This window comes from Camponotus vicinus, unplaced genomic scaffold, assembly GCF_025532165.1.
Source record: "Camponotus vicinus isolate PSW18456_S1 unplaced genomic scaffold, iyCamVici1.0 SCAF_1, whole genome shotgun sequence".
Lineage (NCBI taxonomy): Eukaryota > Metazoa > Arthropoda > Insecta > Hymenoptera > Formicidae > Camponotus > Camponotus vicinus.
This window is the reverse complement of record NW_028141945.1, coordinates 12,809,816-12,825,693: the sequence shown is the minus strand read 5'-3', so window position 1 is coordinate 12,825,693 and position 15,878 is coordinate 12,809,816. Positions and strand designations below refer to the sequence as shown.

Below are 15,878 nucleotides of genomic sequence, written 5' to 3'. Positions count from 1 at the left end.
TCAATATCTAATTTTAATTTTTATTCTAATATAATCGGTATATTTGATAATTCCAGTTGCTGGTTTTGTTAAAACAATAAAATAATTAACTTTATACAAAATAATTTGTCTATAAAAATTTTTTTTCATTCAACAATAATATTTTTTTCACAATTTGTTCAAAAATTCTAATGATCTAAAAAATAAAAAAGCTAATGCTCTTTTCTAAAGATATAATAGATAGATATAATAAAAAATATCTATTATATCTTTAGAAAATAAATAATAATATAAATTTTAATAGTATAAATAATATAAGTAAATTAAATTTTAGTTGTAAATTAGAAATAAATTTGAGTTAGGTTATATCTTCCGAAGTGAAGTTCCCTGCAGAAGAGCGGAGCACACATGCATATTTCACCTTGATTCTCGCTGAAAATAAACTTCGCTTCTTGCAAAGTACATATAATCTGTATACGATATTATGAAATTATATATTATTTATTAGACATTTTTTGTTTATAACTTTTTAATAAACAACGACCACTGATTAAACCTTCACAACGTTATTCAGAATGATGACTTTGATAACATATGTGAGAATTGAAATCGGGAAGTGGTCCCTATAAGTAAATAATTATACATCTAATATTTAATTATTAATTATAATATAATATTTTTATTTTTATTTTTATATTTATTTATATTTGTTTATATTTTTAATTATAATATTATTAATTATAATATAAATTTAAAAGATTCATATTAATCATAATTATAATATTAATAAATTGTTAAGTAAATTTTATTAAAATCCTTTCATCGTAAGTATATTTTACATTGATTTAAACAAATGTAGGACGTAACTATATACATTGTTTTTAACCTATAAATTATAATATTTTCGCCTCAACTATTGTTACATTTAAAATAATGCGAAACAAAAGATCGATCCTCACCGATCGATGGAAACGCGAAGTAGTACAATAGTAGCGGCAGCCGCGATCAGCCGACAGTGGAAACACTCGCGATTAAATCAGCCGCCAGTATAGTTACGGACATCAGCGGTCACACATCATCGTTAGAAGTCGTATCTCAACGTGGTATCGCGAATGTTTCTGGGCCAGCGCCATTATCTGGATAGATACTACGATCATCTATAAGTCACATACGACTCTCGAATTATCGGGAATAATAAAATTATTTATTCGCAGGAAGCTCTTTAGCTTCCGTATCTGCCTCGTGATATCGCGATAACGTGCTAAATGGATTCTAACATGATAGTTTCGCGATGCTGTACACAAGTTACGCTTAGAATTAAATGTGCTATCGACACGATGGCGCGCCATCAATTATGGCCTCTCTTCTCGTCAAAATTTGCAATTTCACGGTTTAACGCGTCTTTTTTCAGAAAAATTGCCCGCGTCTCGTCGCTTGCGAAGAAAACGCAGCTAATAAACTATAAAAGGGAGTAGTAAGAAGGATAAGGTGGTTAAGGACTCGCTGCTATTACGACATTATTTGTATCGGCAAACATAACGAATTTCCAAGTTACTGGCTGTTATAAATACTGAAGCGCATCTCGTCGGGTATTATAACACTTCATTATCCCATTTCCACATGGGAGAGCCAGTAAGTTAATGTCACAAACTCAACTTGACATTAACATTGCGTTATCGCTCTTGAAGCTCTCATTGCGACAATTCATTTGATGACTTTGTGACAAGAAGTATCATCATTCGCGGAAAATAAAATCTAATAAAACGCTAATTGACCCCAATAGAGCCATACATCGTACACATCATATTTTTTTTACGACAAAATAACGTGCGTAAAGTAATAATTATAATCTATGTAGAACAGAGAGAGCAAAACGAAGTAGTATTTGCGATAAAAAATATTTACACATGTTTTTTTTTCTTATTGAATTATATAAATAATTAATGTAAAATAATATAATTCACTTGACATCTGAAATTATAATCGATACAAAGATATGAAAACTTTAAATATTGTTTAAAAGGAAATTTGTTAATTATTATTTCAATAATTTCAATTATTGCGTCGATTTTAAATAAATATATTTTCTATCTATTAGCCTCGTAAAAAAATAAATTTTCAAATGACATTGAAATTATAAACAATAATTAATGTAAAATAATATACTTTATTTAATATTTAAAATTATAATCTATACAAAGATATGAAAACTTTAAATATTGTTTAAAAGGAAATTTTTTAATTATTGTTTCAATAATTTCAATTATTGCGTCAATTTTAAATAAATATATTTCTCCTATCTATTAGCCTCGTAAAAAATAAATTTTCAAATGACATTATAATTATAACCAAAACTATTTAAATAGTTCCTTTCAATAGTCTGCATTTGGAATGTACTTATCACTGACGATGAGATCAATCTCTACGTCATATAAAATCAGTTTTATTGTACACACGTGTGATTTAGCGTGCGAAAATCCAGCCGCAGAAAAAGAGAGGCACAAAGAGAGAAAGCATACTCCAAAAAACGAGGCGCAATAACGAATCGTTGAACGCCGGGCATTTAGCCGAGTATTCAACATCGAGCGTACTTCTTCCTGCTTTATGGCGTGTGACACACACGCGAAAACGAGATAAACGGTCCCCGGAGAGAGACGACGCTCGATTTGCGATGAATTGCGTGCATTCCGCGACGCGCGGTCGCATCATCTTCCATTGCGGAGGAAAACACGACAGCGGAGGAGAGGGTGAGAAGAAGGAAGGAATGGGAAAGAGGAGGGGTAAGTAAAATGGATCAAACGGGCCTGCTAGATTGATATCCTCACCGACGCGCATTTTTTTTCGGGCTTTCGAGGACCTTCTCGTTATCCATTCGTGCACCAATTGCTTTTTATTTACTACTTTTTTTTCTCCATCCGTTAGTTAGTCGCATAGTTAACGCTCCACGCGATCCATTCGCAAGTGATATCTCTGTTGATGTTTGATGGATGACGCGACTGATGGGGATGTAGGACAGTTCGAAGCGTAAAAGTGCGAACTACTTGGATTCACTTTCATTTGGTATTTTTGGAATGAAAGCGGCGGTTTTTTAGAATTTCATAAGAGAATAACGGTAATTTTTCTTTTTAATAAAAATTTTTTATTAAAAAGAGGTAATAATCAATTTAATATACAATATGCGAATTATAAATTTACTATGTCTAATTTTCAAAAAGGAGTAATATCCTTAAAAGAAAGTATTTTAGAATTTGCACTTTTCAAAAACAGTAATTTTTTTAGAATTTTAATTTAGAATTTTAATTAAAAAATAATAAAATCTCTCTTTTCGAAATAAAATTTTCCTTATTAAAAAGAGACAAATTAATCGATTTCATATACAAGATACAAATTATTTCATATACAAAATATATAAATTAAATTCAAGATCGTATATAATTTTCAAAAAGGAATAATATTCTTAAAAGAGAGTTTCAGGATTTGCACTCTACAAATTGCACTTTTTATTTTATAATAGAATGATAGAGAATCTTTCTTTTCAAAATAAAATTTTCTTTATTATTATAAAAAGGGACAAATTAATCGATTTAATATGCAAGGTATAAATTATAAATTTGCTAACGTGTCTACTTTTCAGAAAGGAATAATAATATTCTTGAAAAAAAAGTTTCAGAATTTGCATTCCGTAAAAATAGCGATTTCTTAAAATTTTATAAAAAAATAATAAAGTCTCTCTTTTCAAAGTAAAATTTTCCTTAAAAAAAAATTAATTTCATATACAAAGTGCGAATTATAAATTTGCGAACATGTCTAATTTCCAAAAAATAATATTCTTGAAAGAAAGAATTTCAGGATTTAAACTTTGCGAAAACAGCAGTTTTTCAGAATCTTATAAAAAATAATAAAGTCTCTTTTTGAATTAAATTTTTTCTTATTAAAAAATAAATTAATCGAAATTTAATATACACAATACAAATTATAAATTCTTTAATGTGTCGAATTTTCGAAAAGAAATAATATTCTTGAAAGAAGCAGTTTCAGAGAATTCGCATCCTATACAAGTTTGCAATTTTTATTAGAGACACGTTGTCTTGTTTGGGCGCGCGACAGCTATACTCATCTTGTCGATAAAATCACCTCCCTCGCGCTTCTTTGCATGTCAGATAAAAGGAGATGCTTCTCTTCCTACCGTTTCCATCGGAACAATCGTTTACTTTCGTTTCTCCGAGTTTATTCGACTCTCTTTACGATTGCGTTTCCGCTTCGCGGCCGCGTGTCTTCCTTTTTTTGTTATCAAATCTGAAAACAATGGATCGACAATGGATTTCGAGAGATGCGCAAAGGCACTTACTAAACGGACCGTATTGTCACACGATTGTTTTCTGCCTTCAAGAATCCAAGTTTGCGCTCAAATCAATTTAATATATTTGACTTTATATATGTACATAATTTTATACAAAACCGAATATTTCCGTGTATAATGAAATTGTACATCTTAATACCGTTATATCAACGTAATCCGTGTAACTGACAAGTAGAAGAGATCCGTTGTATAGTTGGCGTATCGTATATATGTCGTACAACATATGGAGGTTTCAGCGCAACTAAACTACTTAAGCAGTTTCAACATCACAAACTCCTGTCGTCTAGCTATTTGCCAAGCCCGTCTTAAACTCCTATCACGTCTTTCGCCTAGATAATTCTATTCTCGATTTCTGCTCCCTCTCTGATTATTATCTTACTCGAAGCACGGCATTTTAATAGTTTACGGTCGTTATTTCGCTACTGAACGATCATTTGAAAATATACAACTCCAATTCCGCTAAATTAATTTAAATCAATAGTGTAATTACAGGAAATTAGCATCTTTTCAAAACGTTAAAAAAATGTTCTATTTTTTCAAATCGATATATTGCTTCATTAGAAAGAATTCCATTTTCACTTCGTTGAGTTTCATTTCGCAATAAAAAGATTGCTGGATTAAATTCCATTGTCTTTGCTAGGATTGCATAAGATTCAAGAGCAATATTCGTAAAAATATTGTATTGAAAATTTTCGAAAACTTAAATCTTAGTTTGGTCTTGAATGAGTCTCTAGCAAAAATTGTAGCAGAAATTTCCTCTTATATTGTCTTGTTTCGATTTTATTAACAATTTTTATCTACCGAATAATTGTTTAAAATAATATATATTTTTATTAGTTTAAAATAATATATATTTTTATTTTTATATCTTCTTATTTATTAATAATATAAGTATTTGTATTAAAATATAATTTTTATTTATTAAATAAAATTTTTTAAGTTCGTATATGATAGGATACGATTTATTCTCATTTAATTTACAAAATTATATAATTTAGTTTTTTTCGAAAACAAATAATTTTGACAAGATTAATAATCTTGACAATCTTAGTCTTGATAACTTAATTAAAAATCTTATCTTGATCTTATCTCAAGAACTTCAAGACAAGATAATATCAAGATTAATCTTGATGCAACCTTAATCTTTGTAGTACTTTCTTCTTTTTCATTCATTTTATACACATTGACACACGAGGTTCGATCGTTTATGCGATAATTTCGGATCGCAACGACCGTCATAACTTGCCGTTTATGTCCCGTGCGATGACGACGATACTAATAACAACGATGATGATAAACCACCTTTATCGTTCTGGTATGTGCTGGGGTAAAGGAAATGCTTCGTTTGCGGCATCATCATTTCTCTTCCCAAAGTGTCATATAACGTAGCGTAATTCAATATAATTTATTATCGAGAATTGTGCTCCGTAATTCCCACTAAGGTAAAAGAACACAATATCTTTAGCAATACGGGACAATAATGCCACATCATTACTTTGCGACCACGTCATTAGGTGATTTTCTAACGAATAGCTCCCGAAAAGTAGGTCGCGTCACGCGACGTTAATATAAAATTAATCCCTCCCATATACATATTTTGATGACATTTCGGCGCATCCGGAATAAAGTAAATAAATTCATAATAGCGATGTATATATAAAAGCTTTTCGAGGTCGAAAGATCACTCGTATCGTGCGAATTCGATTCGTTATTTTGAACGAAGCGTTTATCGCAGGTTTCGTTCGAGAATAATTGTATCTATGAAACTCCACGTTTATTAAGGGGATCCTGTACTGAACGGCGAACTCTTACACGATTACAGCGCCCTCATCTGATTCTCATCCCGTATCTCTCTCTATCACGTTATTTATAAAGAAGATGCACTGCTTTTTCCACTCTATTTTACCGATATTTCAGGTACATACGGACTGAAATTTTCGGAAGAATGCCATTTATTAATTAGGCAATTAAATTCAGTTTTTATAGTTCGACAATCTTCTACGGTGTAGTACACAATCGTGAAAACTAATGTTTTATGCATAAAAGCTATAAAACTTTTATAAGAAGCTAATATTTGTACAAGTTGACAGCTCTGACGCCATGTTGCTTTAACATGTCGATAACTAAAAATGTAATTTTATACTTATTTTCTTTCTCAATATAAAATCTCGTACTATATAGAGTTTTCACGTGTCCGTTTGCGTGTATACTTCAATTCTGGAGAATTTTAATTCTATACAAGCAATAAAAAATGGCACACTTCCGAAAATTACGGTGGTTTCGTCGATAATATCCTTAAGGGGATGCCGGAGTCCTGTTTTACCGATAAAATGTCATATTTCATTTTTATCCGAAATCATTTTATTAATTGCACAGAATAATAAATGCTGCTCCACGATTAAAGTACATACAGAAACAAAGCGGGAACCTCCTGATTTTATGTTAAAAATTAAGAAAAAAATTACAGTTTTTTACCTGCTTCTGGAGTCAAATCGTAACAATATTTGCTTTGTATGTACAAAATAAGATAGGTTCCCGCTAGAGATTGTATGAAGGAATATAAATGAACTTTTAGAAATGAGTTTAGAAACCTAATGAAAAAGATTTCAGTAAATAAACCGAAATCTTTTTCATTAGGTTTCTAAACTCATTTCTAAAAGTTCATTTATATTCCTTCATACAATCTCTAGCGGGAACCTATCTTATTTTGTACATATAAACTGCAAAACTTTTATATTAAGCAAAAGTCATATTATTATGACCTTTTTACGACTTTTCAATTTTTTTTAATTTTTAATATAAAATCAGGATGTTCCCGCTTTGTTTCTGTATGTACTTTAATCGTGGAGGAGCATTTATTATTTTGTGCAATTAATAAAAAGATTTCGGACAAAAATAAAATATAACATTATATCAGTGAAACAGGACTCCGGCATCCCCTTAATACGCATTTTATTAATTAGCACTTGAAGAAACGAAACGATCGAAGGCAATTAAAGCGCAAAAATTCGGAGAAGATGAATAATGTAGATTTAATTACGCGGAACGTAATTTTTATTTCGCTAAACAGTCGACGTCCGATGCGCGATAGTCGGGGGTGGGGATGGGAGAGGGGTCGATGAGGGGGTCGATAAATTCGCACCGGCTAAGTACGAGCACTCAAGCTCGTTATCCAGGGCACAAGCGCGCCGCTACTTATCGCCTTATCGCGTAAGTAAATTTCCAGCGACGGGGCCGACACCCTCTCACCCCCTCCCCATGTCATCCCGCAGTCAACGAAGTAGTTGGCACTCTTGTCGCGTGTCATTAGCCTCCGTCCGTTATTCGGTTACTCCTCGGTTACTTCCCGGATAAGGGAAACTCTCGTAAGAGTCACGCGACGCATCCGCGTCGTCAATTCACCCTTTCATCCCCATCCTTCCACGATACATTTAGCATGTTCAGTAATATTTCGGGGGAAATATCCCTTTTTTTTAAAGAAAAATTAATGGAAATGAGAAACAAATATATTTTCAAGTCGTAAATTTCAATATCTGCCAAGAGAGAGAGCATCATTCTTTATTTATATTCTATTGATGTAAATTTTATCAATGTGAGAAATAAAAATAAATTGTATCAATATGGAGAATAAAAAGCACGGAGTTGGATACATTTCTGCCTTAATATGTAGTTTAATTCGACCGACCGACGGAAAATGCAACGAATGCACTTCGTTTGCTGCACGTTGCAAAAATCATTGTGTATGTATGTACATACATACTTCTCTGAATCTCGCTGTATGTATGATTCAGAGGCTTTCCGCGCCTCGCAGAAAAGCGTATGAAAGATTTATTATATACAGTAATATTTCGAGAAAATGCACCGTTTTTTTTTAAACAAAAATATGAAAATAAAAAGGTGTATTTTCGAATTGTGTAAATTTCAACATCTGTGTGTCAATAAAACGCTATTCTTTATTTATACATGTGATATAAATTTTATCAATTCGAGATGGAGAATAAAAAAAGATGGGGAATAAAAAGGACCTGGATGCATTTCTTCTTTAATGTGTAGTTTAATTCGACTTCGAAATGACACGAAAGAACGAGTCGTACTTCGAGAACTGGGTCCAGCATATCTAATGAAGGAGAAAAAAATATATGCTAAAAGTTCTAATGAAGTTACGGATAATTGTGTTTGATATTGTAAAAATTCAAAAAAATGCCCCAGAGGGTTTATTTCAACCATCTCTCCCGAAATCCACCTTAATCCATCATGTAACACACTCTACTTTTTTCCTCGAATATTTTTCATCCCTCAATTTTCTCCGAAATAGAAATTTAATCGCGTGATGCGGTGCGAGATACTTTCGAGAAATTCGATTCTCTCGTCCCCATTGAATTCTTTCGTTCTGTCAAATGACGCCCAGCGTTAGCGTTATCCTTGCTCGTGCTCACGAGGAGGTAAGTGCGAGATAAGCAGGAAAACAATTCCCCGTTTTCCCGCATCGGATATTCCCACGACTACTTTTTTCTCCCCCCCTCCCCTCCCCTCGCCCCCCCTCCTGTCTTCCCTATCCAACCACGTCGTCCTCGTTCCAACGTATCGCGATTACCGGTTCCCAATTTCCGGTTCTAAGCGACAACTCCCGGAGGCGGACGCGATCGTCTTTCAAGAAGCACTTAAAGGTAGGGAACGATAAAGGACAGTGCAATAAGAGAGCATTGCTTCCGACACTCGCGTCTCTCGGCGAGGACGGGTTTTTTCTTTGCCGACGTATACGGAATAAAAAGAGGATGGAAGAGTTATCAATGAGTTATGAATCAGCCGCACACTCTTGGCATCAAATGCAAGCGCATTTTGTTATCGGAGTTCAGTTCTCGTTTTCCAAACGTTCGCGCCAATACCGCACTGGTACACAAAAAAATAAAAATTATTTTTCCTTCCTTTATAAAATTACTAGCAATTTTCATTCAAAATGGGATGAAGGAAAACATGCCACCGTAATGTTTTTATTAGCTCTGAGTTGCAAAAATTATATCAAACTCTTTTAACAAAACAAAATACTTAATTTAGTAAATTTTGCGAGGGAATTTAATATAACAAAATTCTTGTTTATAGTTAATATATTGAACAAATATAAGTAAAATATTATAAGTTATGAAAAATTGTGTTTTTCGTTAAGGCCAATATATAAATGTTTCGAGCTACTTACTTGAATATTTCTGTTTTCCTTTCCTGTTTTTCTTTGTATTTTACTTCTAGAGCATCTCTTATTAGTAGTCAGCAAACATAAGTGCGAAATTGAATTTTTTAAATTCTAAAAGAAGCTACATTATGAAAATGAGAGCTAAAAGGTTTAAATAAAATGTCATATTTTTTATATCAAAATTAATAAAAATTTGCTAAATTATATAAAATATTTTTCACATTTATCATGCATTAATTATTTTCTAATCGTGCTCCTTCTCTCTCTTTCTCTCTTTTTCACTGTCTAATTTGATAACTCTATAATATAAAATTAGAGATTCGGAGGAAAGACGGATTGTAAATCCACAACTTGCCAAGCGCACTTTGGAAAAAATTTAAAGCGAATTTAAAGCGATACTTGTGAATTATGAGATTCAGTCTACTTCTGTCCCGAATCCTTCGAACACAGGATGTACTTATTTTGAATGAACAAGAAGGAAACTGATCGATGACCTTCTTCCTTAAGACCGAAAATCGCGACAGATATTTTTCGTTGTCGCACAGGAAGCCAGGCAATCTGCAGGAAACTCGCAGCTTGACGAAACTTATTGCACGAGGATTGAAGACGCAGTAAACGTAAATTTCGCGCACGGTGATTAATCTGGCCACAGAGTATATTTACCTCCACGTGTAGGAAAAAAAGATGTCGTAAAGATGACTCTCACGAATTTTTCTCATGCAAAATGCGATATTTCGTCTCGACTCGCTATACCATAGTCGTTTGGTATGTATTTTTTCGTCTTGCTTTATATACATATATCTCTCTCTCATTTTATTTCCCTGCCTTTTTTCTACTCTTGCATCTCCAGATTAAATATTCACGAGAGAAAAAACGGGGACAATTTTTCCGCCGCAGTGACGAATTTATTCCGCAAATTTCGTTTAGCGAGGGCGCGCGTTCCTGAACAAATAATAATTTGAGGAAAGTGTAATTTAAGCTAAACCTTTTTTTACTTCTTAGTCACCTACCATGCCGCTAATTAAGGCACTCGAAACTAATTAAGGCTATTCTTAAACGAGTATACATTTATTAAAGGAATATGAAAATACAATACAATAATTTTTCTTATATGTTCCTTACGTCACGTATCTTTCGTTTAATTATGGGTCATGGTAATCTCAGCTGCCGGTAAAGAACGAAGGTAAAGAGAATCGTTGGATGTTGAAAATGTTCCGGAATAAACTTGTCCCTGGAGAATGACGCGTGTGTCTCTCATATGAAGTCTAACTAGAGCTCATCAGACCGGTCAAGGGCTAAATTAATCCTACGCTGACTGGAGATTTTTGGGAGGGCAATTCGTCGAATCCCACGAGACGCGGAAAAATCGTCGACGATTGCGCTTTATTTGCCCCGCCATCGTTTTACTCGAAACAAGCGGAATCGCGAAACAATTTTGACAATTGCCGTAATTAAATGTTCAGCGAATAAACAGTCGTCGTTTCGTAATTCTAGGGATATTATCGCGCTTCTATTACTCACCTCCATCCCATTTTCCCCGCGTTTTCGCGGCGACTCTCGTGTATTCATAAATTCAACGCGCGTTTACCCACTATTTCGTCCAAACTATGTCTACGTAAATAGTCGCACTTCTCATTAATCTTCTCATTTTTTTTTTTTTTAAATATTCGTCCAACACGACGTCGATTTCGTGATACAAAGTTCCTCGTTGAAGTTGTTGCGGGGTGAAGCCCTCACGATTCTTTCCCGCCGAAATATTCCACCTCACGGATTATTCCTCGCTTTTTGATTTACAAGAATTTCACGCAACGTTTGCATTCTCGCAGTCATTCGAAAGGTTCAATAACGCGAGTGTATCGTCGACGCGGAAATTCTTGGTCCGCAAAGGGAGGTTTAATAACTACGAAGGGAGGCAAGACCGATACCGAGATAGATAGAGAACAGAGTTGGAGGGTTTAATATGTACGACGTCCTCGGGGCGTTATAATCGTCGAGTATCGATCACGTCGGATACATGACGTAGCCCGCTTCGAGGGAGACTTCCCGTTTGACCAATCAGGGTCCGCTGAAGGATCGTATCATACTTGTCGTTGCTGATCGTCCGGTGATCCTCGGTTTGTGCGCCACCACTCGACGGTCGAAATCGGAGAGGATTTTCAATCAGAACAGGAATCTCTCTCCGAAATTACGCCCGCAATTTGTCCTTCAACGTGCGATACATGCATGTCGCTTAAGGACTCAGTAGTGTCTACTTTAATGGTGTGAACAAGTTGGTAATTTTTAGAAATTTCTTTTGAAAAATAAATAAATCTTTTGGAAATTGATCTTTTTGACATTTGCATATATTTAAACAGTACGTCAGTATTTTTAAATCCTGGATATTTAATATTTTTTGTGAAAAGTTGCTCCTCATAATTGTGAAATGGATAAACTCGGTTTACTTTTATTCAATTCAAAAGGATATTTATGAGGTATAACTAATTTCATTAGAGAAAATTGTGTGAAAAATAACAAGATATCATTTTAAAATAATTGTTTCAATTTTGCTGAAATTTATTCATTTCTTGAAGGTCAGAAAAAATTGATTATTAAGTTTTTAAATTCTATTCCAGATTTCTCCAAAAAAATGTTCTCTTTCATTAAAAGAGAAATAAAAGTTACTCGCTCGATTATTTTTTAAGATATCCATCATACCAACTTTGGAAACTTTGAAAATGTTTCGAGAAAAACGCGTTAAAATTTTGTAAGCCTATTTAAAGACACGCATACTATTCAAAATCTTATAACTCCGTCAATATTGTGAATTTTTCAATAAAATTTGAAAGATATATTCTTTAAATATCATATTTTGAGAAAATATAAAAAAAATCAATTTTTTGATCTTCTAAAATAGACTAGATCCTTAAGTTTTTTCTTTTTCCTTCTTTTCTTTTTAAAAAATATTTTAGTATCAATCTTCATATTTATTAAATTATACAGGGTGTCCCATTTAACTTGAGACATCGAAGTAACTCATAACCATGGCGGTTTCGGTGAGAATGTTTTAAACAAAAGTTGTATGGTTTTAAGGGGGCCATAAGATGGTGTCATTAGTTTTACCTTGAAAAGTCGTTTAAAGGTCACGTGAAGGTCACCTCCAACTTTTTAAATGGAACACCCTATATACTTTTGCATATTCTTATAGCTTGCCTCGAAAGCTTTCCAAAACACTATAATAAAGTATTTCTTCATTGAGTACTTTTCGAGTTATGAGGCTTGAAATAATTTCTTAACTTTACATAAACTACTATAAAAAATATCTAGTAAAATATTCATTTTTCGATTACCTTACCTTAATACTTTTATGTACAAAATAATGAGAGAAATCAATTGGTGTAAAGAAAACACATAGTTGTTTTGAAGAAAAAATATGTAATTTGCAATTAACAATTCCATACGATGTCTCAAGTTAAATGGAACACCCTGTATATTTTGATACCATCATAAAATTTGTCAAATTTTCTCTCTCTTTCTCATTTTCTTTTTTTCAAAACCATAAGCTAACAATCAGTATTTAAAAGTCTTGGATATTTAGCTTCTTTTTTTTTATTATAGCCTCTGTACGTATCATGTACAGAAATGAATGATTCGACAATGTGACATGTTGGCCTTTGTGTACTGAAAAAAACTCCGTCTAGTTTTATTCCGTAGAATGTTTTTGGGATACTGAACATAATTTCAATAAAAAAAATTGAAACATAACAAGGTAATGTGACTTCAAAATTAGATATTCCAATTTTGTTAAATTGTATTAATTTCTTGAAGATCAGAAAAATATCAAATATTAATTTTTTTAATTCTCATTAGATTCAGCATCCCAAAAAATATCCTACGAAACTAGACATAATTTTTTCATTTCAAACAATTATAAGGAGCAACATTTGAACACGCTACACGCAGAGACTAGTATTAAACAAAAAAAAAGCTAGATTTAATTAATACTAATGTTTTGCATGTTTTTATTGATGTTTGCGTACTGTAAACATCAATAAAAACATGTAAAACTCCAAAAAAATTTTTAATATTATCAATTTCAAGCCAAAATCAAATTGATAATTTGACAATTTCTATAATATTTTTCAAAAAAAAATCTTAAAAATCATCATTAACTCATACTGCCAGAATAAACTGCTCCTAAGAAAAAAAACACATACACGATCATGATATGCGTGCGATGATTGCACTTTCTCATCACAGACATAACTTCCACACATACACATACATCATATTTCACTCTTCGTATAAAAATTTCGAAACGTACGGCATTTCTCTTTTTTTTTGCGATCGCGGACACGCTGGCAATTGGACAAAACAATATTGACAGATGAAACATTCGCCGTAATTCTCGCTTCGATAACGGGCGCAGATTTATTGGTCATATGTGTGAACGATGCGTGTGTCATTTCCCTGTCGATGTAAAATATATTCTACGTGTCGCGCGAGAAGAACCGCAAATTGCACGACGTCATTGATCATTATTCGTTACTACCTGTCATTACGTTACAGTTAACATTAATAACTCTGTTTCCCCGTTTCTTTTTTCAGAAATACGTCAGCGAAGGATCGACGGTGCGGGACTGCGTGACTCAGTGCGTGGAGAAAGGTGAGTGTCAAGCTTTCCCATCCGTCGTGACATAAATCCATCTATTTCGCGATCGTAAAAAACAGAAAGAAAAAAAAGCAAGCTCGCGTTATACAATATATCTTCGCGAAACCGTCTCGGACGCGCTAAATCCACGCTCGTAAATTCCTCGACACCGGGTGGCCGGTTGTTTCTGCAAAATTTACGGGGGATGAAACGGGGCCCTAAAAAATTTGTGAAACCGCTGTTATCGGTTGCTTCGGGTCGGCGTTTGTTATCCGAAAGGCGGTGGACGCCGACGTCGGCGTCGAAACTCGGCGCCGGATGGAATCCCTCTTCCTCTCTCTTTCTCTCTCTCTCTTTTTCTCTCTCAAGGATCGAACCGAGCCGCGTCATCGATTTCGGATTTACACCCGCATTGCACTCTTTCTTCATCCTCCTTCACTCTCGAGACAGGAAAGGAGAGGGAGAGAGAGAGAGAGAGAGAGAGAGAGAGAGAGAGAGAGAGGAGAAAGCGTGCGAATCGCTTAAAGGTCCCACAGGCGAACGGTGTTATCGGGTCACATCGTTTTATTGTTTCGTTGTGGATGAAGGCCTCATACTTTTCCTCTCCTCGTATTTTTCCGCCGCTCGTTCTTCGACAGCCCCTGTATATATCTCTCTCTCTCTGCTGATCTTTTTTGTCACATCTGGAAACGGAAACGCCACGATTAATCTTTGTCAGCTGTTTTTCCTTCTCGTGATCCTTTTATCTGTCTATATTAAAGCTTCTTAGCTAAATTCTGAGTTTATGATTTCTCTCAAAGATAATTATTGTTTGGAGTTTATTATAATTATTGTTTGGAGTATATTGTAACGTGTCGTCAGAAATATAGTTACTCCCGAAATTTCACCCAATGTTTGAAAAGTTTCACGAAAGCATTTGAAACGAGAAAGAGAGATACAGAGAAGAAAAAAGAGAAATTCTAAAGTATTTAAAAATATTTCGCGAGTCACTTGTATCTTATTAAAATTTACATTTCTAGAATTCCTTATCCCCTCAGCTATTTTCTAACTTCTGTATCCTCGAGTTAAAATGAAACAAGAAAAAAAGAAATTGTCTTTTTCTTTTCGCACAATCATAATCATATATGCGTGAAATATAAAATATTAGAATGAGAAAAAGAATAAAGGTTTACATCAGCACAAAACCTTTTTCACTTTTCTTTTGACATATATTGCAGAGGATGCATTCTTAAGTAATATACGGTTTGAATTTGGTGTTTGCTCTCTTTTGATTTCTGAGATATGCGATTTTGAAATATTGTAATAATATTTTTAGAAAAAAGAATTTTTTTTAGTTCCAATAATCTTGACATATATTTTTTATCATGATCCTCAGTAACTTTCGATAAGTTTTCATCACTATTAAGATTTTCATGATTAAGATACTCATTATTAAATATTTTCTAGAGATTTAAATATGGAATTATATTAATTTATTTTTCTTAAATTTTCTTTCGTGCGAAAAATTCCGAATTATGTATTTTATAGTTTTACTTTATAATAAAATACATGGTTTGTGGAATTAAAATTAATTAATTCAAATAAATTATAGAATAAGCATTCATTAATTAAAATATTCATTAATCAAATATTCACTTAGAGATTTAATAAAATATTCATTTAGAGATTTAAATATGCAAGTATATCGAATTTATTTATCTTAAATTTTCTTTCGAAAAGTTCTA

At 33.1% G+C, this 15,878-nt stretch overlaps 1 protein-coding gene across 1 annotated transcript in view; it reads left to right on the top strand.

The window, feature by feature from the left end:
* The window catches only part of LOC145975618 (uncharacterized), a 109,194-nt gene that overhangs the window by 85,911 nt on the left and 7,405 nt on the right, over positions 1–15,878 (top strand). Inside the window, exon 3 of the mRNA XM_083106217.1 lies at positions 14,112–14,169. Coding sequence (XP_082962343.1) covers positions 14,112–14,169 — 58 coding nt within the window. The remainder of the gene's footprint in view (positions 1–14,111; positions 14,170–15,878) is intronic.